Source organism: Lontra canadensis, unplaced genomic scaffold (genome assembly GCF_010015895.1).
Source record: "Lontra canadensis isolate GAN:19392208 unplaced genomic scaffold, GSC_riverotter_1.0 scaffold93, whole genome shotgun sequence".
NCBI classification, from domain to species: Eukaryota; Metazoa; Chordata; class Mammalia; order Carnivora; family Mustelidae; genus Lontra; species Lontra canadensis.
The window spans coordinates 7,557,596-7,583,031 of NW_022631087.1; the positions used below are offsets into that span (position 1 = coordinate 7,557,596).

At 54.4% G+C, this 25,436-nt stretch overlaps 1 protein-coding gene across 1 annotated transcript; it reads right to left on the reverse strand.

The window, feature by feature from the left end:
• Positions 1-486: 486 nt before the first annotated feature.
• On the reverse strand, positions 487-24,886 carry BAIAP2L2 (BAR/IMD domain containing adaptor protein 2 like 2). The gene is made up of 14 exons (XM_032836637.1): positions 24,773-24,886; positions 23,529-23,604; positions 22,624-22,710; positions 22,096-22,157; positions 11,643-11,714; positions 11,300-11,416; positions 10,392-10,538; positions 5,269-5,421; positions 4,828-4,966; positions 4,464-4,683; positions 2,232-2,354; positions 1,735-1,942; positions 1,117-1,160; positions 487-960 (listed from the first exon to the last, which is right to left on the reverse strand). Exons 1-14 carry the CDS (start codon positions 24,821-24,823, stop codon positions 885-887), a joined length of 1,575 nt encoding a protein of 524 aa, XP_032692528.1. The 5' UTR covers positions 24,824-24,886; the 3' UTR covers positions 487-884.
• Positions 24,887-25,436: the final 550 nt, after the last annotated feature.

Sequence of the window (25,436 nt, forward strand, 5' to 3'; positions counted from 1 at the left end):
GACCCCACCCGCCCTACTCACCTCAGTGCCTCGCCTGCCCCCCACCCCCAGGCCACATTCCAGGAGGGGCTTCTGAGGCTTTCCCTGGATCAGGCTAATCTAGGTCGGAGAGCCTGGGACTGTGAGGGCGGGAGGGGCCAGAACAAAGGATGCTGTGTCCCTGGCTGCTAGAGGGTGACTTGCTGGTGGTCCCAGACCTTGGCCACTGCCACCTCTCCCCCTCTGGAGAGCCCCCCCCCCCCCACTTTCTGGGAAACCTGGAGTGTCAGAGAGACTGGGCCAGAGCTGGGTGGACACAGCCTGAGGGCTTCAGGGCAGACCTCAAGATTTGCTTCAAATGGGCACTATGTGAGGGGCTGTGCGCGAGCGAGGCAGAGCGAGGCAGTGACCTTCAGGAACTCCTGGACTCCATTCTCCAGCGGGAGGCCTCCAGCCCCACCCCCACCCCTGTGCCCCAAATCAGACACCACCAGTCCTGCGCTCTGTCCTCTTGCTTTATTTCTCACGTTTACAAAAGTTAAACAGGATGACATATGCGGGGTGGGGAAGCAGGTGCACAGGGGCTCCTCCCTACTGGGGCAGAGAAGGGGGAGGGGGTTGGGGTGCACGCGGCAGGCCCCCAGGGACAGTCCTGGGGCCCTTGGAGAGGAAGAAATGGTCCTGTCCCCCCATTCTGCCTGCTTTATTTTGAAGGTCCCGGACCCCAGGCCAGCCCTCTTGGAGCTGCTCAAGCTGCGGGCACGGTTTGGGGCGGGGTAGCCACCCCCAGGATCAGGACCCCAGCTTCTCGGGTCCACTGCTGCTGCTGCTGCTGCCACCAGCTCTGGGCAGCCCCCGGGCAGGTGTGGGGGGACGACCTCAGCCCCCTGCCGGAGGAAGGCGTCTCAGCGGATGAGGGGCGCCGAGCGGTCGTTGGTGACCGTGGGACGCAGCTTTACCGTGGCGAAGGGGTTCGTGCCCCTGTGAGGGGAGAGGTCAAGGTGAAAGGGGTCCAGGTCTTCAGCTGCCCACCCCTACCTCCTGCCCCCAATGGCCACCTCCACTCACCCCCGCCTCGTCTCTCCCCACAGCCCTCCTCTGAGTCCCATCCCCTCCAGCTCCCATCCTAGAACTCACCGAGGGAAGAGCTCTGGAGGGTGCTGCTCCCAGGACATAAGTTTCTGCAGTGGGGGTGGAGGAAGGGCCAGGTTTAGGGGAGAAAGGGGCAGGGGAGCCCCTGACTCTGCTCTTCTCCATTCCAGGAAGGCAGAGGACTAGACCCGTGGCCCCGGGCAGCACCAGGCTTCTGGGAAACAAGACTAGGTGTCCTGAAGCCCAGAATTCTGTGGGTTTCAGACGTGAGAAGCCTGGGCCAGAGGACCACCCCCCAGGCTCCAGCTGCTCTCCCTACACCCCACTCCTCACCCCGGTCCTGCCCAGACAGCTCTGGTCCCAGCTTTGACCAAGGATCCTGGTCTTGCCTCTCCTGGGAGGTGGGAAGGACAGAACTTTTCCAGGGCTCCCAGCAAGATGACGGGGGCTCCAGTCCCTGTCCCCCTCCCTAGACTCAGAAGTCCATCCCACACCTCCCCTGCAGATGGGTAAACTGAGGCTGGGGTGGGAAGGCCCCTTGCCAGCCAGCCAATTAGTGGCTAAGCAGGGAGGGTTACCTGGTCTCTGGTCTCCCTGCCCATCAGATGAGCCCAGGATTGGGGAAAGGCTAGGTGTGTGCAGGGCAGGGTGGGGGGCGCTCACCTTGACATCACTGGCTACCCCTGGGCTGCCCATGCTGCTCCGGCGGCTGTCAGGCAGGGGTGTGGGTGCAGGGCTGGGGGCGTGGCTGGGGACGTGGGTTGGGGTCCGGGAGCGGGACTGGCCGTCCCAGTACTCCGAGGGGGCTGTAGAGTTGCCCGGCCGGTCCAGGAGGTCATCAAGGCTGTGGCTGCCCCGGAGTGGGTAGGATCTGAGTCCAGAGGAGGGAGGCACGGGAAGGGGGTCAGACGTCAGGCCCCTGCTGCACCCCACCCCATCCTGCTGGCGTCCCACAGCCTCCTATAGGGGGCTGTACCAGGGGAGAGGAGGCCACACGGGCTTGAAGTCAGTCCCAAGAGGAGGCAGAGGGATGGATGCAATGACTTTCTCCTGGGGCGGGGGGACCTCCTCTTCCAGGGTACAAAGGAGGCTGCGCCCACTGAAGACAGCCACTCACAGATATCCCCTTGGGGAGTGGGGCCACCACCCCTGCCAGGTACCTGGAAGGAAGCTCATTCATAGGGCTCATCGGGTTCATGGAGGTCACCGGGTTCAAGGGGTTAATGGGGCTCACGGGCACTTCCTCCAGGGGCTTCACATAGGCCTCGGGGAACCAGCCGCTCCTGAGGGGTGCAGGCAGAGGGGCCCATAAACAAAAGGCCCAGAGACAGCAGTCACAGTCCCACTCCCGAGAGTAGTTCCGGAGCCGTGCTGTGTGCCAGGCCTGGCTCGGAGGGCTTTGCCCAGACTAACTCATTTAATCCCTTGAGATCTTTCTCGACATGCAAGTCCATCCACCCAGCCTCATATCCTGCCAGGGGCTGGATCGCCTCAGGAGACACTGCAAGTCCAAGGAGGAAAGCAATGCGTCCAAGGACACGCGGCAACCCGCTTCGTTCCCTGCTCGCGGAGCACCCACCCCGTGAGGCCCACAGAGAGCCGGACACAGCTCCTCCACCCCAGAGGCACCCAGCCCAGTGGACAGACAGATGTGCAAACGGATGATGACAAGGGTGACTGGGAAGGGGACAGGGCAGGGGCTGAGGACCACAGGAGAATGTACGAGCCCAGAGGAAGGCCTGAGCCTGAGGCGCCTGACTGCCAGCCCCGTGCCCTTCCGTGCTCTGCCCCCACTGCTGCTCTTGGAGTCTTTCTCTGGCTGGAGGCTCATTACTGCACCTCTAGAGAGGCTGGGGCTGTGGGAGAGGCACTTTGATCAATGTTGCTCAGCTTTTTCAGACCCCTGGGACCCCTCAGGTTCTTGCAGAGCCCTTGGGAAAGTGCTCTCCCAAAAGCCCCCTGAGACCCCAAAACGCAATCAACAACGTTCTCACCTAAAGGTAACTGGAAGCAATTTCCACTCAAACTGACGGAATAAAACCATTTCCTTATGTTTTACCTCTGCTCTCACTATAAAGGGCCTACTGACAAAATCTGCCGTCTCCTTCCCCGCCCAGCGAGGCACAGACAGAACAGCCATGTGACCGGGTGAGAGCGCGGGTCTGGGTGGTTTCACAGTTGGGTCCGGGGAAGTCCACTCCACGCCACTTGTGGGGAATTTCAGGGCAGCCTCTACCTTTGTGGGTCCACAAAGCAGGGATTTCGAGTCCTTGTGTTTGTAGCCATCTCTCCCCGCCAGCCCATGCTTCCGTATTGGTCCCTGCCATCCTCCCTCTATCCACGCCTCACCCATCCACGACCCTGTGGGCAACCACCCATGGCCCACTAGTCCCCAAACCCATCAGCTTGTCTACCTGGCTGCCCCCTACCAATTCGCGCACATACCTTTCCAGTCACCCCTCAGTCTGTGCACCCCAGCTCCATGCTTCCACCCTGCCCCAACTGCTCGGCTCATCCCTGCCTACCGACCCGCATCCACCTGCCCACAGAACCAACTCCTGGGCCGCCTTCCGCCTACCCGCTGCCCGCAGCCCCACACCACACTCCTCAACCCTCTGCCCGTCCCCCGTCCACTGACCCACACCACCACCCTTGCGATCACCTTCACGGGCACCTGCTGACTCCTCCTTCTAAGCCCTCATTCACCCCTTATCATACCCCGCAGCATGAATGGCAGCGGGCTCCACGCAGTCTCCTGCCCATAAGGCCCATGGGGGTCACTGCCTGGCTCCAGCAAGCTCCCACCGCCCCCTTTTTCTTTGGCAGAAGAGTTATCCTTGCACACTCTTTCTTGGCTTTCAACCCCTGCCTTCTGCCAACCTTGCAGTGACCACAGCGTACTTCCCCACCTCACACCTCCCCTCCTGGTGTCAAAACCAAGCCCAGTTTGCAATCTTGAAGGTTCTTCCCTGCCCCTGACTGCAACTCAGCCTCCGAGCTCCCAGCCTGGCCTCTGGCTCTGGCCTGGAGGAGTGCCTCCAAGTCCACCATCTCCATCAGACCTCCAGGGACTCTCAGGGTCCCGGCAGGAAGCTGCTTCTCCCTCCACGTGGGGCACACAGTAAGCGCCCAAGCAGTGGGGCTCCTGCAGTGTTCGGACAAGTGAGAGAACCTTCCCATTCCTCCCAAGGGCCTGTCCTCTTCCTATCCAGGCTGGCTGGATGAGGACACGGTCTGGGGTGGGGTGGGGGAAAGGGGAGAATTGTCTGGGTCCCGGGAGTGGAGGTGGCGGACCAAGGGGGACAAGTCACCATCGGGGCAGGGGAGCCCAGACCTCCGGGCGGGCCCCCTTCCACACACCCCCGCCCCTGCACCCTGGGGGTCCCACTCACGCGGAGGAGCCCTCCAGCTTGCCGTAGAGCCAGCCGTTCTGGGCCTCTGGCACAAGCACCTCCACGACATCTCCCGCCGAGAAGCGCAGCAGCGTGTGGTTGGCGCCCTCCGAGTGCGAGACGAGGGCGCGGACCCTCCGGGCGCCCCTGCCCCCGCCGCCCGGGCGCTCGCCGAAGGAGTTGGAGCGGGAGCGCTGGGTGCCGCTGGCGTAGAGCGAGGCTGCGGGGTGGGGAGGGGGAGCACAGTGGGTGGGCGCTCCGCCCCCGTGGCCCCCCTCCGTCCCCTCTTGCTGCAGCGCCACCTCCGTGCCTCCTCCCGGGCCCCGGGTCCCCGGCCCTCCCTCTCCGCTCCGGGGCCACTCACAGGCGGACGGCGTCCGGGGCAGCGACCGGCGATCGGGCTCCAGCTGCGACGCGGACCTCGCCTCGACGGGCTCGGGGCCGTAGGAGCCAGAGCCGTGCCGGCTGCGGGGGGAGCTGAACTCCGCCAGGGGCCTCGGGGGCTGCGAGGGGAGACGGGCAGGGGAGGGTGGGGCAGGGAGGGGGGCGCCGCGGCGGCGCCCTAGTCCAGCCCCCACCCCCAGTCCCGGACATCGGCGGCGTAGGGATTCTCGGGCCGGCTGCCCAACCACCACGGGGGCGCCCAGATCGCGCCGGGGCTGAAGGCCGGGCCCCGGGGCGCCGCGTAGACCGGGAACCTGGGGGGCAGGAGGCTCCAGGCGGAGGGTGGCAGGCCCCAGGGCGCCGCGGAGGGTGCGGGGACCGGCGGGGGCGCGAACGGCGGCGGGGGCGCCCAGGGCCTCACCATGTCCAGGCGGGTGGGCGTCAGGCGGCCCGAGGGGTAGGGCGGCCCCAGCACGGGGCCCAGCAGGCCCGGGGAGTGGGCGCGCGACGGGCTGCGACTGGCCTCCGACTGCTCCTTCCACAGAAGCACGCGGTTCTGGAGCACGCCCCGGGCCTGGCCGCGTGGGGACACAGGCGTCAGCCGGCTCCCAGCAGCCCCCAAAGTCCTGGGGCCCCAGAAGCGGCATCCTAGACCTGGGAACTCGGGCGCCCCCATAATAGAGGATAACTGGATTTTCCAGCTGGAAGGAGCTAGAGATCGCTTTGGTGTCACTTGGGACTCGCTCACCGTCTAACCCTCTCCCTCTTTTGTCGAAGGCCCCTCAGTTTTCCTTGAGGTGTTTTCCTTGAGGTGCTTCTCCAGCCCCTTCTCTCTGTCTGTTTTGGCCGGGCTCTACCACTGCCTGGTACATCGGCAGGCTTAGAACCCCAGCCTGGCCACTGTGATGGACTCAGGGATGGCACTTGCCCAGAAACCGTGACCAAAGAATCCAATTCCAGTACTTATCCTGGGACAATTGGGAAAAATATTTTCTTGGACTTCATGGGCTTTGCTAAAAATAGAGTGAAGCCAACATAGGAAGCTACAACTAAGAAAAGATGGCAAATTTCCAAAGACCTGAGCTCCTGGATCCAGCTATACCTGAAACCTTTGAACTTTGTAGTAACTCAAGTGGTAAGTACCTTTGCTGCGAAAGCCGGTTTGAGTCATTTCCTGGAAGAGGCCTTTCAAATACAGTTTTCCCAGTCTATTCCTTTTAGCCTACATAAGCGTCCCTAATGTCCCTGGTACATGGGCATCTAACTTTGTTTGAATACTTTCAAGGACGGGAAACTCAGCTGTTGACCAGACAGTCCATAACAACTTGGGGCTGGGAGGGCTTTAAATGTCAGACCAGCTACATACATGAATCATGTTTTTAAGTTTCTGTATTTGATGATGTTTTGACATCCTGAGCCTTTAGCAATCCTGCAGGCATTGTCCCTCCCAGGGCTAGATAATTCCAAGAGATAGTAAGTGAGTTGTTCCTGTGACAGCACCTTTCCATGATTCCTCTCTTCTGTCTGGCCCAGCTGGTAAAAATCTCACAGGGATCTCAGGCAGCAAAACAGAAGCCACTCACATCACAGGAGCAACTAGTCCCATTGGTCATTAGTCGGACACCCCCTTGGTTGCCTTGCTTAACTAATGAACAAAACAGCACAAAGCCAAAACTCCAAAGGTCTTTGTGTGCTGGCCACAAAAGCAGTATGCAAAGCAACATTAGGTATTGCATACCATATTTTTAAAAGGGTTTTTGTCCAGTTTTTTCCAGTAGAAAGCACCTGCCAGGGTCCTAGGGTGTTCTGGGAGTAAAGGCCACAGCACCAAGCCCCAGCCTGGACAGCATCCAACTTCCCTGTCTTCCCTCGGCCCTGCCTCCAGGGGGTTTCGCCTGTCGTTGGGAAGAAACACTGTGCAGGCTTTCAAAACCACAAGGAGACCACGGGAGAAGTTTTAAAAACATTTATGGAGCAGAAGAGTCATTCTAAGTACGCTACAGACCCCATAGTCTAGAAAAGACCGATAAATTTGACTAATTAAAAAAATTTTTTCAACACGGCAAAACCTACAGTAAGCAACGTCAATTGATAAATGACAAATGGAAAATATTTGCAACTCATCACCAAGAAAGGGGTAATTTCAGTAACATATAAAGAGCTCTTAGAAATGAATAAGAAAAAATGGAGGAAAAGAAGATGATATGTCCTAGTAAAGGACATCCAATGGCTTGGAACCATGAAAAGATCTGTCTCGCTTATAAGAAAAGTATAAAATAAAACCACACGGAGATGCCAGTTTTACCTTGCTGATTAGCAAAGATTGAAAAGTTTGCTTTCACACTGTTGTCAAGGAGAAGGGAATCTTCTACATGGCCGACTGAAGGGTAAACTGGGACAACCAATGCCTAAATTCTTGGAGTTGCCAATTCTGTTCCTAGGAATTTATCCTGAAGCTAGACTTGCACAAGTCCAATAAACCTGGAGAAGCTGAAGGCGAGGTGGGCAGAGGTATGTTATTGACAAGACGTGGACTCAGCCAGGACTGGGTATGAGAGGCATGTGAGAGTGACTCCTTGCTGAGCCCAGCCCTCATCCTTCTTTAAATCTTGCTCCAAATCTTGTGCATTCTCTTTATAGATAAAGTGATGGGTAAATATTTATGCTTGACTATCTTAGGAGTTCAATCTTGAGTGTCCTAAAGTCCAGCTGGGTCAGTCAACACAATAGCTGTTCCACCCACTGCCTCATACCTAGGGGAAGCCTAGCTCATTCAATCCACAGCCCTCTCCAGAGGGGCGATCACTTAGCAGGAGACAGCCCGGGGAGAAGTCAACACTCCTCTTACTATTGGAGGTTAACTGTCCAGGACACAAGCAGAAAGGAGCGTCCCCCCAAAGAAGGTACTTAAACAGCCAGGAAGTACCGGAAAATATATTCAGCATCATGAGCCATCAGGGAAATGCAAATCAAAACCATAATAAGATACCACTTGACATCCACTAGCATGGCTAGAATCAAGAAGACCGACAATAACAGGTGTTGGCAAGGATGCGGAGCCACTGGAAAGCTCCCAGCTGCCAGTGGGGCCGTGAAATGGTGCAGCCACTTTGGAAAGCCGTCTGGAAATTCCTTAAACAGTTAAACACAGAGCTACCCGATTCTCAGCAAGCCGACTCCCCTATAGCCATGAGGAATGAAAACATGTCCACACAGAAACTTCTACATCTATCTACTGTAGCATTATTTATAACAGGCGCAAAGTAGAAACAACCCAGATGTCCATCCACCAATGAAGGGATGATTAAAATGAGATGTCTCCAGACGACAGTATAGCATCTGGCAGCAATGAGGAACAAAGGACGGATATATGCCCCAACACTGAGGAATCTCGCTCCCGGCAATGCGTCGTGGGAGAAGCCCGTCACAAAGGACCACACACTGTATGATTCCATTCATATGAAATGCCCAGAAGAGGGACATCTCCAGAGATAGAATGTAGATCGTGGTGGCCTGGACTGGAGTGGGGGTTGTGGGGGGACGGGGGAGGGTTGGGGAATGATCATTAAGGGGTGCTGGGGTGTTTAGGGGGAATGCAAGTGTTCTAAACTTGATTGTAGTGATGGGTGCCCAAGTCTGTGAATACACGAGGCTCCACTCAGTTGTACACTTTACATGGATGGACTGGATGTCCTGTGAATTACACAGCAGCACAACTGTTTCAAAGAAGTTGTGGCTGTGGTGGGGACAGCGGGAGGATGTCAGCCGGAGCCGAGATCATATGAATGGAATCATACAATGTGTGGGGGGGTGTGTGGAAAGAGCTCAAATTGCAGAACAAGGACAAATGAAACAGACGTGGCGAGGGAGGAGGTCATAGATGTGGAGTTCTAGAAGAAGGAATGACGGCAGAGAGAATAGTTAAAGAAACAGAAGAGAAAACAGCTCCCTGACCTGAAGAAAGACCTGAGCCCGCAGAGTGGGGAACACCCGAAGGCACTCATGTAGGGGACACCCAGACAAATTCCCGAGTCCCCAGGACCCCAAGAAAATCTCCAAGCATCCAGAGAAAGAGGCAGTAACTTAAGACGGAAACAAGACAGACACACGCACAACATAGAGCACCAGAAAATGGGAAATGTCCTCTTGGACCCCAGGAGAAAAAGCCCACAGCTCTGGAGCCCTTCAACCAGCCGACATGCCGCTCAGCACTCGGGGTCAAAGTGAGACTTGCACGTATGTGTGGGTTCGGGGGGCACGTCTGCAGAAAACATTCAGTTCATCAAGACAGAAACCTCAAGACAGCGGGAAAGGAAGAGTGAAAATGGTGGTATCAGCATGTCTGATCACCTGGTTGTTAACTGTCAGTGCAAGTGGCTGTGCACCAAGCCTTGGGACTATACATGGTCTAAGTGCAGTTTCTCGAGATAGAAGGATCACGCTGCAAAGGAGGGACTCATGAGAGTCTAGACCTGAAAGTCTTGAAGTTTCTTGGCAAAACCAAGAGCTGGGGGTCAGGAAGGATAAGGGGAGGAGTAAGGCCACGTATTAGAGTGCCATGGAGGGCAGGAAAATCCTTCCCCAGGCCTCATCTTAAGAGGTAGGGGACCACCATGGACAGAGTAGCACCGGGGGGTGTCAATATATTTTAGAAAACACAAGAGATGAATTGATGTTACCATGAGGGTCACGAGGTGAGGTCATCACGAAGAGAGATTAAAAGACAGTAGGAGGGGCACCTGGGTAGCTCAGTGGGTTAAAGCCTCTGCCTTCAGCTCAGGTCATGATCCCAGGATCCCGGGATCTGAGCCCCACGTCGGGCTCTCTGCTCCGCAGGGAGCCTGCTTCCTCCCCTCTCTCTCTCTGCCTCTCTGCCTACTTGTGATCTCTGTCTGTCAAATAAATAAATAAAATTTGAAAAGTGTTCACAGAAGAGAAAGGAGGGTAATTTTAATCTCAGACAAAGTGAAATGAAAAGCATCAGGCTGGGTTATGAGATGTTAAATACATAAGTGGTGACATTTACAGAGAAGGTATGATAGTTGTAAACCCAACAGCCCTGAACACCATGGTAGTTAAATACAGAAAGCAAAAGCCACTGGAAAGCCAACAGGAAATGAGTGAATCCGATGGGTGTAGCAGATGGAACAGAGCAATAGCACAGAGGATGTAAACAATAAGATAAAAGCAAAAAGGCCATAACTAGATCCATGAATTGATGAATTTGCAAATGGTGAGTCTATGCAAGCAGGAATGAAAAAATAAATGGTTCGCACATGAGTGAATAAAGGTATGAATTAGTGAATGAATGTGAGAATAAAAATAAAATAAAAATCATGAAGGAAGAAATGAAGGAATTTGTATCTGATGATACAGATAAACACGGAAACAACCAAAGAGTTAGGGAGAGTAAACAATGAATACCCACAGAAAGGATACATAGAAGGAAATGAGTAAAGGGAGGGAAGTCCCTGCGGGCAGCCAGCTCCCAGAGAGCCCAGGCCCTAGGACGGCTGCACCAGCTGTCCCCCAGCCCCAGCTCACCCGGCCAAAAAACTGCAAGAAGGTGTTGGAAAGCAGCAGGTGCTTCTCGGCCAGGAAACGATAGCGCCGCTTCTCTTCCAGTTCAGCTGCCCGCTGACTCTCAGACACGAAGGCTTGCATCTGTGCGTGTAGCCGGTTCACACTCTCCTGTGGGAGAAGTGGGTTCGGGCTGGGGGCAGCGAGTGGATGCCTCAGCCCACCCTCCACGAGTACCAGCCGTCTGAAGCCTCCTGTCCTTCCTGAACCAGCCGTCTCTCCTCCCAGGAGCACCCAGCTCATCGGAGCTCCCAGGCCCACCTCTCACGGGCATCGTCATCCTCCAGACCCTGAGCTCTGTGTCTGCCCAGCCGGGCCCTTCTCACAGGCAGGGCTGGTGTCTGAGCCGTCCCTCTGCCCCCAGCCCACAAGCGCAGAGAGGGGCCCAGGGAGGTAGTTTAAGGAAATGGGAACAAGTTGATCGAAGTCCCTACTTGGGAGGGTAGATTCTGAAGAGGAGGGATAAGAGCTTAGTAAAGGAGATAGAAGTCTTGAAGACCAAGGCCAGGGATGGGGCCCTGAGCTTGGGAGGAGGACTGGCCCTCGCCAGGGGGGCAGGAGGGAGCAGAGGATGGTGTGGCTGCTGGGGAGTTACACCTTGGCTACTGAGATCAGGAGCAGCATAGCTGATGGCCTTAGGTTTTCTCCAAGAAGTAGGAGAGCCGGGCAGTGACCATGCAAGGATCAGCGCCGAGGTGGGCCTGAGGGCTGGGGGTGCCCACCCACCTGGGGCCGGCTGACCTCCCTCGCTATGCTCACCACAGAGCATGGGGTAGGAGGCCCTCCTAGAGTTGGGCCGGCGCTGGGCGGGGGAGCTCAGGACGTTGTCAAGGGGTCCCCCCAGAGCCTGGCTTTCCCCCCAGCCCTTGCACCTTCATCTCCCGCACATTCTTGTCCCTCTTGCGTTCCATGCGCCACAGCTCGGACATGCACTTCTCCAGGTGGGTGGCTCGGTGGTGGTACTCCCTCTCATAGTGCTGGCGGCTGTCCTTGGGGAGGGTGGAGAGAGGAGGGAGACCCCCATGTCAAAGAGCTCAAGACTCCGGGTCCACTGGTCAGAACACTGGACAGGGTCCCGGGGAGCTCAGCTGGAAACACAAACAGCCTGGCGCTAGTCAATGCCCAGCGCAGGGCTCGGTGTGCTCATCCACCAAATGGGGAGAGGCTGTCTTGCCTGTGATGGGCTGGGGGGTCAAGGTGGGTGGCCATACTTACTTTGATGAACTGCATGTCCAGCTTGGTATTCTTCTCCATGTGCTGTAGCAGATCTCCGTGGAATGTCTGCACCTGTGTGGAGTGCAGGGTGGGGGTGATCAGGGTGGTCCTAATCATTCCCAGGCCTCGGCATCCCTCGCACTGCCCAGTTCAATACAGCCCACTGTGTTCCTAACACACCAGGCACCTGCCCAATTGTCGGAGAAAATGGACATGAGACAAGGACCCGGTTGGAGGGAAGATTAAATGGTTTGATATGCAAACAGGTCGTGCAGTAGACGGCTGGCCACACACCCTCCATAAATGTATTAGAGTCTTCTGGGTCTTAGTCCCAGTCTGTGCTTTGATGATGCCATTCCTGCCGCCTAGAATTTCCTACCAGACTTCAAATACCAGCTTCTGTGCCCCCTCTACAGGAAGTCTCCCTGACTTCGCCAGCAGAATCCACTGTGCTCCCATTTTGATTCTGGAATGTATATATCTTTGTTTGTTTAATTTTCATTCCTCTAGCCACAGGACAGAATCTCTTGCTGGGCCCCTGGTCATAGCCTCTCAAGCTGCTATGGACATGAACCTCATCTGACCATTCTCTGTGTCCCCAGCACCGTGGGCAGGGCCTGACCCAGTGAAAGTGCTCACAGCTACTGAGGTCTTAGCTGAGGGTTGGTTGGTTTCCATGATAGGTGAGACGGAGGAGGCTGACCATTTGGGTGACCAGAAAGCCGGGGAAGGCTACTGGACTCAGGTTCAGAAGAGCTATGTCCTCGGAATTCTGGTTCTGCCTCCAACTTGCTCTATAACTTTGGACAAGTTGCTGCCCCCTGTCTGGGCCTCAGTTTCCCCATCTGTAACAGGAAGGTCTTGGCTAGATGCTCTTGAAGGTCCAGCCTTTTAAGCCCAAAGAGCTTTGATTCTGTGAGCCTTGGTGTTTCCCCTAAACCTCCCCCCATCAGCATTCCTTGGGTCACTGTGTGTTGTGGGGACATCAGATCTAAACCCTTCGGCTGCACGCTTTGCTCTTGGGTTCACAGGGAGCAGAAAGGAGTGTCCCCCATCCTGCAGGGGACCTCTGCTCCTCCTCCTTTGTCTGCACCCTCTTTGCCCTCCCCCACAGAACCCGCAGGGGATGCTGCCAGGTTTGCTGCTGCAGGGGTCCCCAGGCTGTGCTGGAGGCACGGGTTCTGTGCCTTGGGGGTACAGAGTTGCCCAGAAAAGGAATGCCGGTAATCTTCTTCCAGTATTCAGAGAAAACCAATCAATTATAAAAGTTGCCAATTTTACATTTTTCTCCTGCAATTGTTTCGGAAACCCTGGTAACTGCTGGTCTGTAGGGGAGCTTGCTTGTGGCCCCCTCAGGACTGGCCATGCCTTGAACCCCAAGCCATGGCTGCTAGTGTGTGTGTGTGTGTGTGTGTGTGTGTGTAAGGGGGTCGGTGTTAGGAACAGTGCCAAGACTCCATATCTGCCCTTGTCTACTGGATCCTGCACCTGCGGGAGCTCCCAGGGCGGCCCCCAGGGCACCTCACTTGCCCCTCCTCTGGCCCTGCTTCCCACTGAAAAGGCAGTCCAAGGTTTCTGCTTGAAAACCAAACATGCGTTCTTGAAAATCCCCGTATCCTACAAAATTGCCCAAAACCAACAACAGGGCTTATGGGAGATACAGGGTTGGAGGCGACCCGCAAAAGCCAGGCAACTTTGTGACCAGAGCACTCATAAAGATGCTGAGTGGTACCTGGAGACAAACTTGAACCACACCGAAGGCTACGGAAAATATCTAAAATGCACAAAACCCACAGAACGGATGCACCAACTCCACCTGGGTTCCTGGAGAGCCGGTGTGCTGAGACAATGCGGGAGGGACATGGGGCTGTCACAAAGGTGGGCAAGGGAGGTAGTACAGCCTGACCCCAGCTGAGAGCCCTGGGCGGCTAGGAGCGCTCTTCCCAGGGAGGCCTGGGAGCACGAGCTCTTTTAAAATGTTCTTAAGGGGCACCTGGCTGTCTCAGTCCTTAAGCGTCTGCCTTTGGCTTGGGTCGTGATCCAGCGGTCCTGGGATCCAGCCCCGTACTAGGCTCCCTGTTCAGCGGGGAGCCTGCTTCTCCATCTCCTACTCCCCCTGCTTGTATTCCCTCTCACTCTCTCTCTCTCCTGCTAAATAAATAAATAAAATCTCTTTTTTAAAAAGTTCTTAAAATACAGGTTAAAGGTCTCATGCTATCAATGCAGCAGACAGGCTGGGGACTTTTCCCTTCTTCCTAATTCTGGTTGCCCTATCCATCCCACTCTCACCTAGGAGACCTGGCTTATGAGCAAGCCACCTTCCATGTCTCAGATGTCACTCCTTTTGCTTCCAGTCGGGTATGAACTGAGTCACCCCATAGATGTGTGTGTTAGAATGAGACTGCTGGGTTGTAATCCTTCCCATTGCTATGGCTTGGCTACGATCACCAATTAGATGGGACCCAGGCAATACTGGGTCAATGGAAAGTCTTCATTAACTTCCAGAAGAATATCTATTAAGGGGTTGGCAATTTATGTGAACTTGAGCTCTTGCTTTGGGCGAACCATAGGACTATCTATTAACAGGTGGCTTCTGAAACAAGGAAGTCATCAACCCCAGGCAGACTGAGGAATTCCCAGCAGGTCAGAACAGAGACTGTCCTCCTCTGCACCCCCTCTCCCAGCATATACTTCATTAGCAGGTCCTGTGAGTCCCTCAGTACAGAAGCTGAGAGCAGACCCAGACCCACTGTGGAAAACACGCACTGTAAGCTCTATGTTTTGAGTTATTCCAGTAACTTGCAAGAAATCCTTTTGCCACCTATATAGGAAACTCCCCCCAACCCCCACCCCAGAAGAATTGTCCCTGTGAGCTGACCCGACTCCTGTCTTCCAGTTTACTCTTGAAACCCTCCGGTCAGGCTGTGCCCCACCACTCCAATTAGAAAGTTCTCGTTGAAATCACTGACACTCCACATCACAAAGTCAACTCACAGGACTCCTCTGACAAGTCCTGTGGTCATCATTTGGCACAGTTGAACATTCCCTCCCCCTGAAACACCTTCCTCCCTTGGCTTCCAGCCTACCACCCTCTCCTGGTTTTCCTTGCACTCCCCCTCCCCCATCCACCCCACCTCTTCTCTGTCATTTGCCGATTCTCCCTGACCTCTTGATCCCCCACAGCCTCTTTCTTTCCCCTCCTACACCCACTCCCTCCATGAGCTCATCCATCCATATGCTCCCAGATAAACAACTCCCAGACAAACAACCCAGCCTAGACCTTGACCCCAAACTCCAGCCTCATGTACATGCAACTGATACTTACCTCTCCAGATGGTTTTCTTTTTTTTAAAAAAAGATTTTATTTATTTATTTGACAGAGAGAGATCACATGCAGGCAGAGAGAGAGGAGGAAGCAGGCCCCCTGCTGAGCAGAGAGCCCAATGCGGGGCTCAATCCCAGGACTTTGAGATCATGACCTGAGCCAAAGGCAGCGGCTTAACCCACTGAGCCACCCAGGTGCCCCTCCAGATGGTTTTCTAATAAGCCTCTCAAACTGACCATGTCTAAAACTAAATCCCTGATCTCTCCCCTCCACCCAAACCGTTCCACACTTAGTATTTCCCACCTCAGATAAAGGCAACTACACCTTTCCAGTTGATCAGGACAATATGCTGGAGTTAGTTTGACTTTCCCTTTTCTTTTGCAACTGACATCCACTCCATCAGAAAATCTTACTGGCTTTACATTCAGTCTGATTTCTTCTCAACACTACCACTGCTGCCACTTTCCCAAGCCATCTCAACCCTTCCTCTAAATTGGTCTTCCTGCTTCTGCTTTTGCCCTCCACTGCTGATATTATATTATTAGTACAGAAGCCAGAGAGACAGGTGAAACAATGAACAACTGGAGAATGAAATGTAAAATTTCCAATTATAATAGCTAAAAAAAGCCATATTATCTAGGTACAAATCCATCAAAAGATATGAAAGACTGCTACCCTGAAAATGACAAGGTGTTCCTATGAGAAACGAATAAATGGAGAGGTATACCATGTTCATGGATCAGAAGACTCAATATTGTTAAGATGACCGTGAATTTATACTTTTTTTTGAAGTAGGCTCCACTCCTAATGTGGGGCTTAAACTCATGACCCTGAAATCGAGAGATGCATGCTCTATGCTCAGCCAGGTGCCCCTATGATGGCCATTAAATCATAGATTAATGCAATCCCTGTCAAAATTCCAGCAGGTTTTCTTAAAGGAATTGACAAACTGATTCTAAATATGAAAATGCAAAGGATCTTGACTATGCAAAACAATTTTGAGAAAGATGAACAAAATTCTTAGACTAGCTGATTGTTTTTAAAGATTTTATTTATTTAATTGTCAGAGAGTGAGAGAGTGAGTGCACAAGCAAGGAGAAAAACAGGCAGAGGGAGAAACAGTCTTCCTGCTGAGCAAGGAGCCCAATGGGGGACTTGAACCCAGGACCCTGGGATCATGACCTGAGCAGAAGGCAAATGCTCAACCCCTAGTCAAACACTCCTAGACTATTTGATTTTAAGACTCACTATAAAGCAACAGCAATTAATACAGTTGTGGTATTGGTGTAAGAATAGACAAATATATCAATGGAACAGGGTAGAGAGCTCAGAAATAGATCCACACATAAAACAACAAATCAAATTTTGACAAAGACATCAAGTCAGTTCAATGGGGAAAGCGAAGTTTTTTTGAAGTGGTGCTGGAACAACTGAATGTCTATACGGGGGGAAAGAACCCCTGATTCTACCTCACTTCATACACAAAAGCAAATTTAAGACAGATCATAGAAATAAATGTAAAGTCCAGAACTTAGAGCTTCTATAAGAAAATTTAGAGTATTGGGGCGCCTGGGTGGCTCAGTGGGTTAAGCCACTGCCTTCGGCTCAGGTCATGATCTCAGGGTCCTGGGATCGAGTCCTGCATCGGGCTCTCTGCTCAGCAGGGAGCCTGCTTCCTCCTCTCTCTCTGCCTGCCTCTCTGCCTGCTTGTGATCTCTGTCAAATAAATAAATAAAATCTTAAAAAAAAAAAAGAAAAAAAAAGAAAATTTAGAGTATCTTTGCCGTAGTAGTGGGAAAACATTTCTTAACTAGGATACAAACACTTTTTAAAATTGTCAAAGTAGGGACACCTGGTGGCTCAGTCGGTTGGGGCTCTGGCTTCCACTCAGATTATGATCCCAGGGTCCTGGGATCGAGTCCTGCTTTGGGCTCCTTGCTTAGTTGAGAGCCTGCTTTCCTCTTTGCTTGCCTCTGCCTTTGCCTGCTGCTCTCCCCTGCTTGTGTGCTCTCTCTTTCTCTCTCTCTGCCAAATAAATAAGTAAAATCTTTAAATAAAATAAAAACATCAAATTAGCAGAGGCAGGTGTTTGCTGTTGCCATAGCATTAGTCCCATGAATTGTAAGGAGTTTACCAGAGTTAAAACAGATTCTGCCTTTTGTAAAATGAAAACAATAAAACAGACAAATTGGGCTTCCTAAAAATGTAAAGGTTCTGCTCATCAAAGACACTATTTAGAAAATGAACAGATAAGCAATAGGTTGGGGGAAAAAAAACCCTGCACCGTGCATATATCTAAAAAAGAACTCATATCTTGATTATATAAGAAACTCCTATAAGTCAACAATAAATATAATGGGCAATAAATATGAATGGACAAAGTGCTAATGTCCAATAGGCCCATTTAAAGTCTTTGATCATTGGCATACGCAAAATGAAACCACAATGAGGTACTTTCCGCACCTTAGAGAACGGCTAAAACAACAAAGACGGACAACATTGAAGGTCGGCAAGCGTGTCAAGCAGGAGCAGCTTGCACAGATCGCTAGCGGGGCTGCAGCTAGCACGACGACTTTGGAGAGCCCTTTGTGGTTTCCTATAAAGCCAATATGTGTCAGTCTCATGTCCCACAAATTCCGCTCCCAGGTATTTACCCAAGAGGAATGAAGACATACATCCACAAAGACTTGTATAAGAATGTTCACAGCAGCCCTAGTCATAGTAATCCCAAACTGGAAACAACCCAAATGACCACCAGCAGAAAAAGAGGTAAATTGTGGTAGCTTCCTTCGGTGGCATAGAAAGCAATCAAACAGGACAACGCGCCACTACCCATGACAGCACGAAGCCATCTTACAGACATTATACCGGGTGAAGGAGAAGGTTGCGGAAGAAAACATACGTACAATTCCTGTCATATGAAGTCCTAGAACAGGAAAAATGAATCTCCATTTTGACAGAAATCAGACAGTGGGTTGCCAAAGAGGAGGAAAACTCATTTTTAATGAAAAGAAAGAAACGAGAGTGAACGTTAATGGGGGGAGTGTTTGGGGGAAGGGGTGATGAAAATACTCTAACATTAGATAGTGGGAATGGGTTCAAAGCTCTGTGACTACATTAAAAACTTCTGAATTGTATACTTAAAAGGGGTGAATTTCAGGTTGATATTATATATTTAATATATAATAAATACAATTATATATGAGATTATATTTTTATCTATTATTTTATATATAGATATACCCATGATAGGAGTTCTATTAGGGGCTCTATTCTTGGTCCAGGTATTAAATCATAACATCTGGAAGTGTTTGGGGGGAAGAAATGAGGAAAAAAGTAAACATAGCCAAGAGGAAGGGACAGATGTTGAAGATAAGTTGCGGAGATCTAACATACAGATAATAGGAGTTCCTGAAGAAGAAATGCAAAGACAGAGAACAAAAACATTCTAAAAATTGTGATTCAAGATAATGTTCCTGAAATTAAAAAAAAAGAAAGATTCAAAACTACTTATTGCAAAAGTATACCATGGGACTGGTAATATGGACCCAGATGGGTCAACACCAAGACTTGTCTAGAAAAATTACTGGACTGAAGAAAAAGAAAAGAAGAAAAAAATCTTGGGCATCTAGGCTGAGACAGCAAGTAGATTTATGATGGGAAAAAAATAGATCATCAGACTTTTCAATAACAATGTTCAATATGCCATGTCAGAAGCTGACCAGAATGTCCAAATGCTTTCATTCTCTGTATCCTCGAGAATCAGGGTTCTTTTTTTTTTTTTAATTTTTTAAAGAAGTTATTTATTTGAGACAGATACAGAGAGAGAGAGAGAGCACAAGTAGGGGGAAAGGCAGAGGGAGAAGCAGACTCCCCATTGAGCCAGGAGCCCCATGTGGGGCTTGATCCCAGGACGCCAGGATCAAGACTGGAGCCAAAGGCAGACCCCTAACCATCTGAGCCACCCAGGAGCCCTGAGAATCAGAATTCTTGATGAAGACCAGGAACAAAGGAGATGCCGTGTAACCCATAGGAGGCTGAGCAAAGACAGACAGCCAGAAAGCCATCAAAACTACTAGGGTCCTGCCCAAGAGACTCGGGAGCCCAACTGAGGAAGCGTCTGGTGGCCAAAGAGGGAGATGTTTTCAACTTAGCTGAAGACAATAACATTGCAAAGGACTGAAATACATCAGATGTATTTAAATCTACAAATACTGATGGTACTAAAATATACTACAGTAAGTGTGAGGAAAACACTACAGCCAATGGGTCACCTTCAGAGGACGACAGGGAGTGCGTTCATGACCTTAAACGCTAATGAGTGAGGAGAGTGACTAAACCTTGATCCTGCTTCTCCCACACAAAATGTGCCACTGGCAGCAAAGAGTACGCAAGGAGGAGCGCCTCCGTATAGAAATATCCCGGCTAATGGGTAAGAGCATCAGAAGAGCCATGAACTCCCGCTGTGGGGATGGGTCTTGGACACAGTGAGCCTCCGTGGTTGTTAATATCACGTGGCTGCAGATGTGATGAGGCTCCCGATGGAAGAGCCCAGAGCTCTCTGTGGTCTTGCCAGAGGGATGGTAGAGCCTGGGTCTGACCAAGTCCCTGCGTCCAGAGGACAGAGGAACAAGATGAGCTACCCCGGAAATGCGAGATTGGAAGTTTCCAGATGGCAGGAAAACCAGTCCTAGGGCCCCAGGACCTTCAACAGACAAGTCATAAGGGAAAGAAGGGGATCTATTGATTGGGAAACTCAAAGGCGTATTTGGAAAAAAGAGATGGCACACAACCAGACTCCAGCGTCTAGGGATGTATGCCTGAGTGGTCAGCTACAAAGGAGTACAAGGGAGGGTCGGATCTGTGGTCACTTTTGGAGGGAGGTGGGGTGGAGGGGCTGTGATTTTGACAGAGGCACAGGGAGGGGCTCCCAGGGAGGTTGGCACAGTTCCTGACCTGGATGGTGGCTTGCCTTAAAACGATTCCTTAAGCTCTAATTTGCTCGATGAGATGTTCTCTGTGTTTTCGTTTACAATGAAGAAAAGTCAGATCCTGTCGCTCTTTGGCTGTGCACACTCAGAATGGCCAGAGGCAGGTCAAGGCCACACCACAGGGCTCTCTTCATAGCCAAGTGTCCCCTCACACACTCCTCCGCTAGCCTTTCCGAGCTGTTATCTCAGCCCAGAACGCCCTTCCCACATGCGTCTCCCCAGCTAACACCCTCCCCTCCTCCAGGCCTCTCTCAGTGTCCCCTTCCTAGGGCAGTTTCCTGGAATACTGGTCAAAAACTGCAGCCCTCCAACACTTGCTAGGAGCCTTCCCACCTTTGTTTTCCTCCGGAGCACGTTTCGTGTCTAACCTGTCATGTATATACTCAGTTGTTAGTCTTGGGTTTTGTCTGGCCCCTCTCTTGGGGAGGGCGAGGGTTTTGTCTGCTGTGTCCCCTGTGCCTGCCACAGCGCCCAGCACCCAGCGGTGCAGAGCTGTCGAATGAATGAGCCCACAGGCCAGGCAGCGTCGGTGGTGCTGGGTCCTGTCCGGCTCTGGCTGAGGGCCCTGCCCAGGTGTCTCAGCCAAGATGCAGGTGCCCAGAGAGGGCAGCTCTCCTTACAGAGACAGCCTGGTGACACTTGTCCTCATCCAGCCCAGGTGTGCCACGAGAGACACTGAGAGCCATCAAATCCAAGGATGGGAAGCCACAGGCAGCCAGCGTGAGCTGTGCTCCTGATTCCCCTCCTGAGCCCAGGGCCGGGACATAGCTGAGCCCGAAGCCTGCAGGTGTCCCAGAAATGGGCCCCGGACCAGGCTTTTATCCTGGGCAGATGGATGCACGTTTTTCTGCTCCTGCAACTGTTCCCCATTTCGACAAGGTAACCAAACTGCTGAGTATTTTCTGGTGTCCCCTAAAGCGCACCTTGACTCCCAAGGGTTCCCCACACACACGTTTGAGAGCCACGTGCTATCACAATGAGCTGACATTTCTTCCCGAGCTTTCCAAGACCTGTCACCACCAGGCCCTCTCCGGCTCCATCCCAGCTCGCCATCCGTGGCTCCCTCCTGAGCCCCATCCCCCCTGGGGACGCCCTCTCCTCTCCTCCCCGCGTGGCCAGCCCCCACTCTCTTTTCAAAGCTTGTTCTTTCCATCCAGAGTGGGTGAGGCCCTGCTCGGGGCCAGGCCCTGCCCCAGCCCTTGCAAGGCTCCCAGTCTTGGGAGGGATAGAGACAGGCCACCAGGTCCTGCTGCCAACATCACCGTGAAGATGGGCGGAAGGCAACTAGTTTTATGAATTCCCTCGCAAGAGTCCTGCCGGTAGTTATGATCATCTTCGTTGTACAGACCGGTAAGTCAAAGTACAGAGAGGCTTGTTCAAGGTCACTGGTCAGGGGCAGGTGGTGCTGGGCTCATAGAAGCCGGGTGCTGGGGCTGCAGAGCTCACGTTCTTAACCACTGCGCTCTAAGAATGCACAAAGGCATCCGTTAGGGTCTAGAAGAAGCAATGAGCTTGTCCAGGGGTCAAGGGAGGCCTGTAAGGCGCTGGCCAGCAAGGCTGGGGCTGCTTCTAGGCTGAGCATGAAGCCTACCCAGTGGTAGGAACGCCAGGCTGTGTATGCACAGGGCTGCTCTTTGCGGACTGCGGGTGCCACAGGGAGGCTGCTGGGTCGGCAGGGCCTGGCATCCCTCACTGAGAAGACTGAGTAGTTCTGTGGGGTTTTCTTATGGGTGTGACAAGGTCAGGTGCTGCTCCCTGGGAGCGTGGAGGGAGGGGTTGGAGGGCCAGAGAGGAGCAGGGCCTGGCTGTGTGTACCCGCGCCCTTCCTCTCCCTAGCTCCTGCACTCGCTCTGGAACTGGGGGCAAGGGACTCGATCTGAGTCTCAGTTTCCCGGTCTGTAGAATGGAGATAGAAGCGGCGGCTGCCTCCTGGGGTTGCTGGAGGCTGGAACAAGCTGTGGCAGGTGTACGCGCCCCACACAGCCTGGGCCTGGCAGGTGCCGGGGACACTTGTGCCTGTGTGTCACTAAGGGCCGCAGGGAGCCCTCCCTGAGAAAGGCTGTGGGGGGCTGGGCCTGCGACTTCCTTGGAACGCAGCCCACTCCCCTGTATGATGCCTCAGGGCCGCGCTACTCACCACCACCTCCAGGTCGGAGTTCAAGTGCCGCTGCGTGTCTGACATCTGCACCAGGATCTCCCCTGGAGGCAGGGAGAGCGGCCTCAGTGGGGGCAGCCCATGCCACCCACCTTCCTCCTGACAGAAGCTGCCGCAGGGGCTCCCTGAGACGGCATTTGGAGGCCGAAGTCCAAGGATTTCCCATATGGCTCTGGGAGGATGGCCATGCTTATCCCCGCACTGGAACAGCCCCTCAGGGAGTGGCGGGGAGGGGCTTGGGCTCCAGAACAAGAGTCCAGGCTCTGGGCTGGCCCTGGGCCACCAGGCCTGTGGCTTGGGGGGATTTCTGGGACGGGTAAGAACCCAAAAGGAACTCTGTCTGGGATCCCCAGCTGGCGGGCCCAGCTGGCCCCAGGCCTGAGGGACAGCACCAGGGAGATGAAGGATCTGGGCAGCAGGAGGTGGCCCCGGGCGGACACAGGGCTGGGAGGAGAGCCCCTCCAGGCCCAAGAAAGAGTGGGGGCTCTAGTGGAAGGGGGAGCACCTCACCCAGAATCTGCGAGGTAGAGCTCTGCAGGGCCTGCTCCCCGATCTTCTGGATGGCGTTGAAGTACACCTCAGCCGCCTGGGACAGAGCTGCATGGGGACAAGGGGTGCCCGTAGCCCCGGCCCCTCCTCCATCTGCCCCTGCCCTCTGGAGACCCCTCCTGGCAGGCGAGGGTGTGTGGAGGGGACAGGAGGGGGGGGTGCAGAGGCATCTGGGAGGGAGGGTGTCCTGGGTGGTGTGTGTGGATGCGGGTGTTGGCCAGGGGAGGAAGCAGGCGTGGAGTGGGGCCCAGGGCAGTGTGTGTCCATCACGGGTGGGGGCGCAGGCGTCCGTGTGTACCCACGGAAGGGTGTGGGCAGGTGTAGTGTGGTGCACAGGTGTAGGGGCGTGGGGGGCGGCAGGCTGGAGGAGCTGGGGAGGGGGAAAACAAGCTTTGACTCCAAAGTCCTGAAAGGCAGGGAGGGCTTGGGTGGCCCTCGGCTCCGGGTGTGTCCCTGGCTTATCCTTGGCACAGAGGGTTGCAAGCCCTGGCAGGGTGATTAGCCTTGGTGGAGCGGGGTTGCTGGGAGATGGGGGAGGGGTGGCTGTCAGTGTGTGGATGCGGGTACCAGGCAGAGTGAAGACACAGGGCTGCAGCGTAAAGCCAGGCTCGCTGAGGCGGGCCTGAGTGCAGCAGTGGGCTCACGGGGCACATCAGGGTGACGTACAGAGGTGTGTGCAGTTGGGGCCGTGGAGGCTGCCAGGACCAGGCACTGCATCTTTGGGAGCACCTCAGGGGCATCTGAGCAGCAGGCAGAGGCGCGTGTGGGGTGTGTATGGGTGAAGGTGCTGGGTGGGAGCGTGGAGGGACCAGGTGCACAGGGACAGCGCAGGCGGAGGGGCTGGGGGCCCGGGGCTGGACACTTACCATGGAAGGCCCTCAGGTAGTTGTTCCCGAGGTACACCAGGTTCTCCAGGGCGGGGTTAAACTGGTCCGTGATGCTCTGGAGCCCCAGGCCACCGGGAGGGATGGGGAGGATGGGGAGAGGGAGAGGGAGAAAGGTCAATGGGCAGAGGCAAGTCACCGGGCCTCAGGAGCAGGGAGCCTCCCCCACCCCAGCCCCAGAGAGGAGCCTGACCCTAGGGGCACCTGCCTAGAAGCGTGGAGTCAGCCCAGATCCTGACTGCAACAGGGGCCTCAAGGCCATTTCCCCGAATCCCTGTTCCATGCCAGCTCCTGCTCACATGCCTGCCCAGGCGGGAACCTGCTCCCAAGACCATGCATCTAGAAGGTTCTCCTCCTCCCACCAGGAGGAAACTTGTGGTCTGTGGCTGCCCCTGGCTGGGTGTGCCCCAACCCGGCACTGGGTCCAAGCCTCGCCAGGCTGGACACATGGGCATCCGACGGTCACCTCAGGGGGCAAGGACAGATCTTGCCCTCCTCAAAGAAGAGCCTGTTGGCGGCAAGGCTGTGGCAGGGTCACAGGCCACCTCAGGCTACAGCCAGTTGGAGATTACCCTCGGGGTACAGAGGGCCTGGGCGATGACTTAGACTTGGATATTTGTTCAAACCGCGGAAGCCTCTCTGGGAAGTTCAGAGACCTTGAACAGATTCTTTAACCGTGCTGGCCTTGGCCTTCTCATCTACCCTTTAGGGTGATTATCTTCTATCCTACAGGCAGGGCGCGTGAGGCTTACACGAGAAAGGGTCCTGCACACAGGAGGTGCTCAGTAAAAGTCTACAGGGACAGCGGCAACCCCTCGGGAGTGAGGTAGAAAATTTGAATGAGGGGCTCAGAAAGGAGAGAAAGACAGAGACAGGAAAAGAGAGAGAGAGAAGGACGCCCCAGTCCTAGGCCAGGTGGCTTGCTGGGCTCTCCCGTTGCTCCCCCTGCTAGTCACGCTGGGCCCCATCCTGCCTTGGTCTAGCATCTAGGCAGGCTGTCTCAGTGGGCCTTGTCGCTCACTGGGTGACTGTGGACAAGCCACGTCCGGGCTAGGTGGCTCACTGCCCCCAGGGATCCCCACCCTTGAGCCCACAACCCCGCCTGGCCTGGGCCTTCCTTTCCCGAACATGCTGCAGTTGTGCTAACCCTCTGTCCTCCAAAGCCGGTCCAATCTTCAAGCCCCAGGAAGGGGTGCTCGGACCTGGGGCCTGGGCCACACACTCACCTTGTAGATAGCCATGGTGGACCTGTAGAACTGGTCCATCTCGGGGGCCATAGAGTGGGCCGCAAGTCAGGTGCCGGGCAGGAGGCTGGAGGCGCTGGGAGGGCCGGGAATGGGGATTGGGGTAGGTCCCCTCCAGTGCTCACTGCTTTGAGGGAGCGAAGAAAGCTGCAGAGTGGGACCTGAAGACTGAGGCCCTGCCGCAGGGGGTGGCGGCTGGGGAGGAGGTGACAGCTTAATTATTCACCAGCCAGGGATGTCAGAATGCGATCTGGGGCGTAACCAGACCCGGGGGAAGGCATCCTGTGACGCAGGCAGGTTCGTGTGACCTGTCCTTCAATTATTTACCCCTCGGAACCGTGGGACGGTGGGCACGCGTGGATGCGGGCCACTGTCTCAGGTCACCTCCTCCTCCGGGTCTAGCTTCCCCTAGGCCAGCAGGGACCCCTGCCCTCCCATCTGCCCACATTGGGCATTGCCCAAATTATAGGGCCAGAGCTGCTGGGGGCCCTCCCCTGGGACCCTCCCTGACAGGTCCAGCGCTGGAGGCTGAATGTATCACTGGGCGTCATGGCTCTCTGGTCTTCTGTCTGCCCAAGCCCCTCACGCCGCACCTTGAGGGCCGGGGCTCCCCCATCGGCCGCTGCCTGCCACCTCCGCTCATGCT

Excerpts from the sequence above, each read along its gene's own strand:
- BAIAP2L2 (XM_032836637.1), bottom strand. The coding sequence starts at position 24,823 with ATGGCCCCCGAGATGGACCAGTTCTACAGGTCCACCATGGCTATCTAC. Across the intron at positions 10,539-11,299 it reads AGAATGTGCGGGAGATGAAG|GAGAGTGTGAACCGGCTACA; the intron begins GTGCAAGGGCTG and ends CTTCTCCCACAG. Across the intron at positions 4,967-5,268 it reads CGCCCACCCGCCTGGACATG|CCCCCGAGGCCCCTGGCGGA; the intron begins GTGAGGCCCTGG and ends CTCCCCTCGCAG.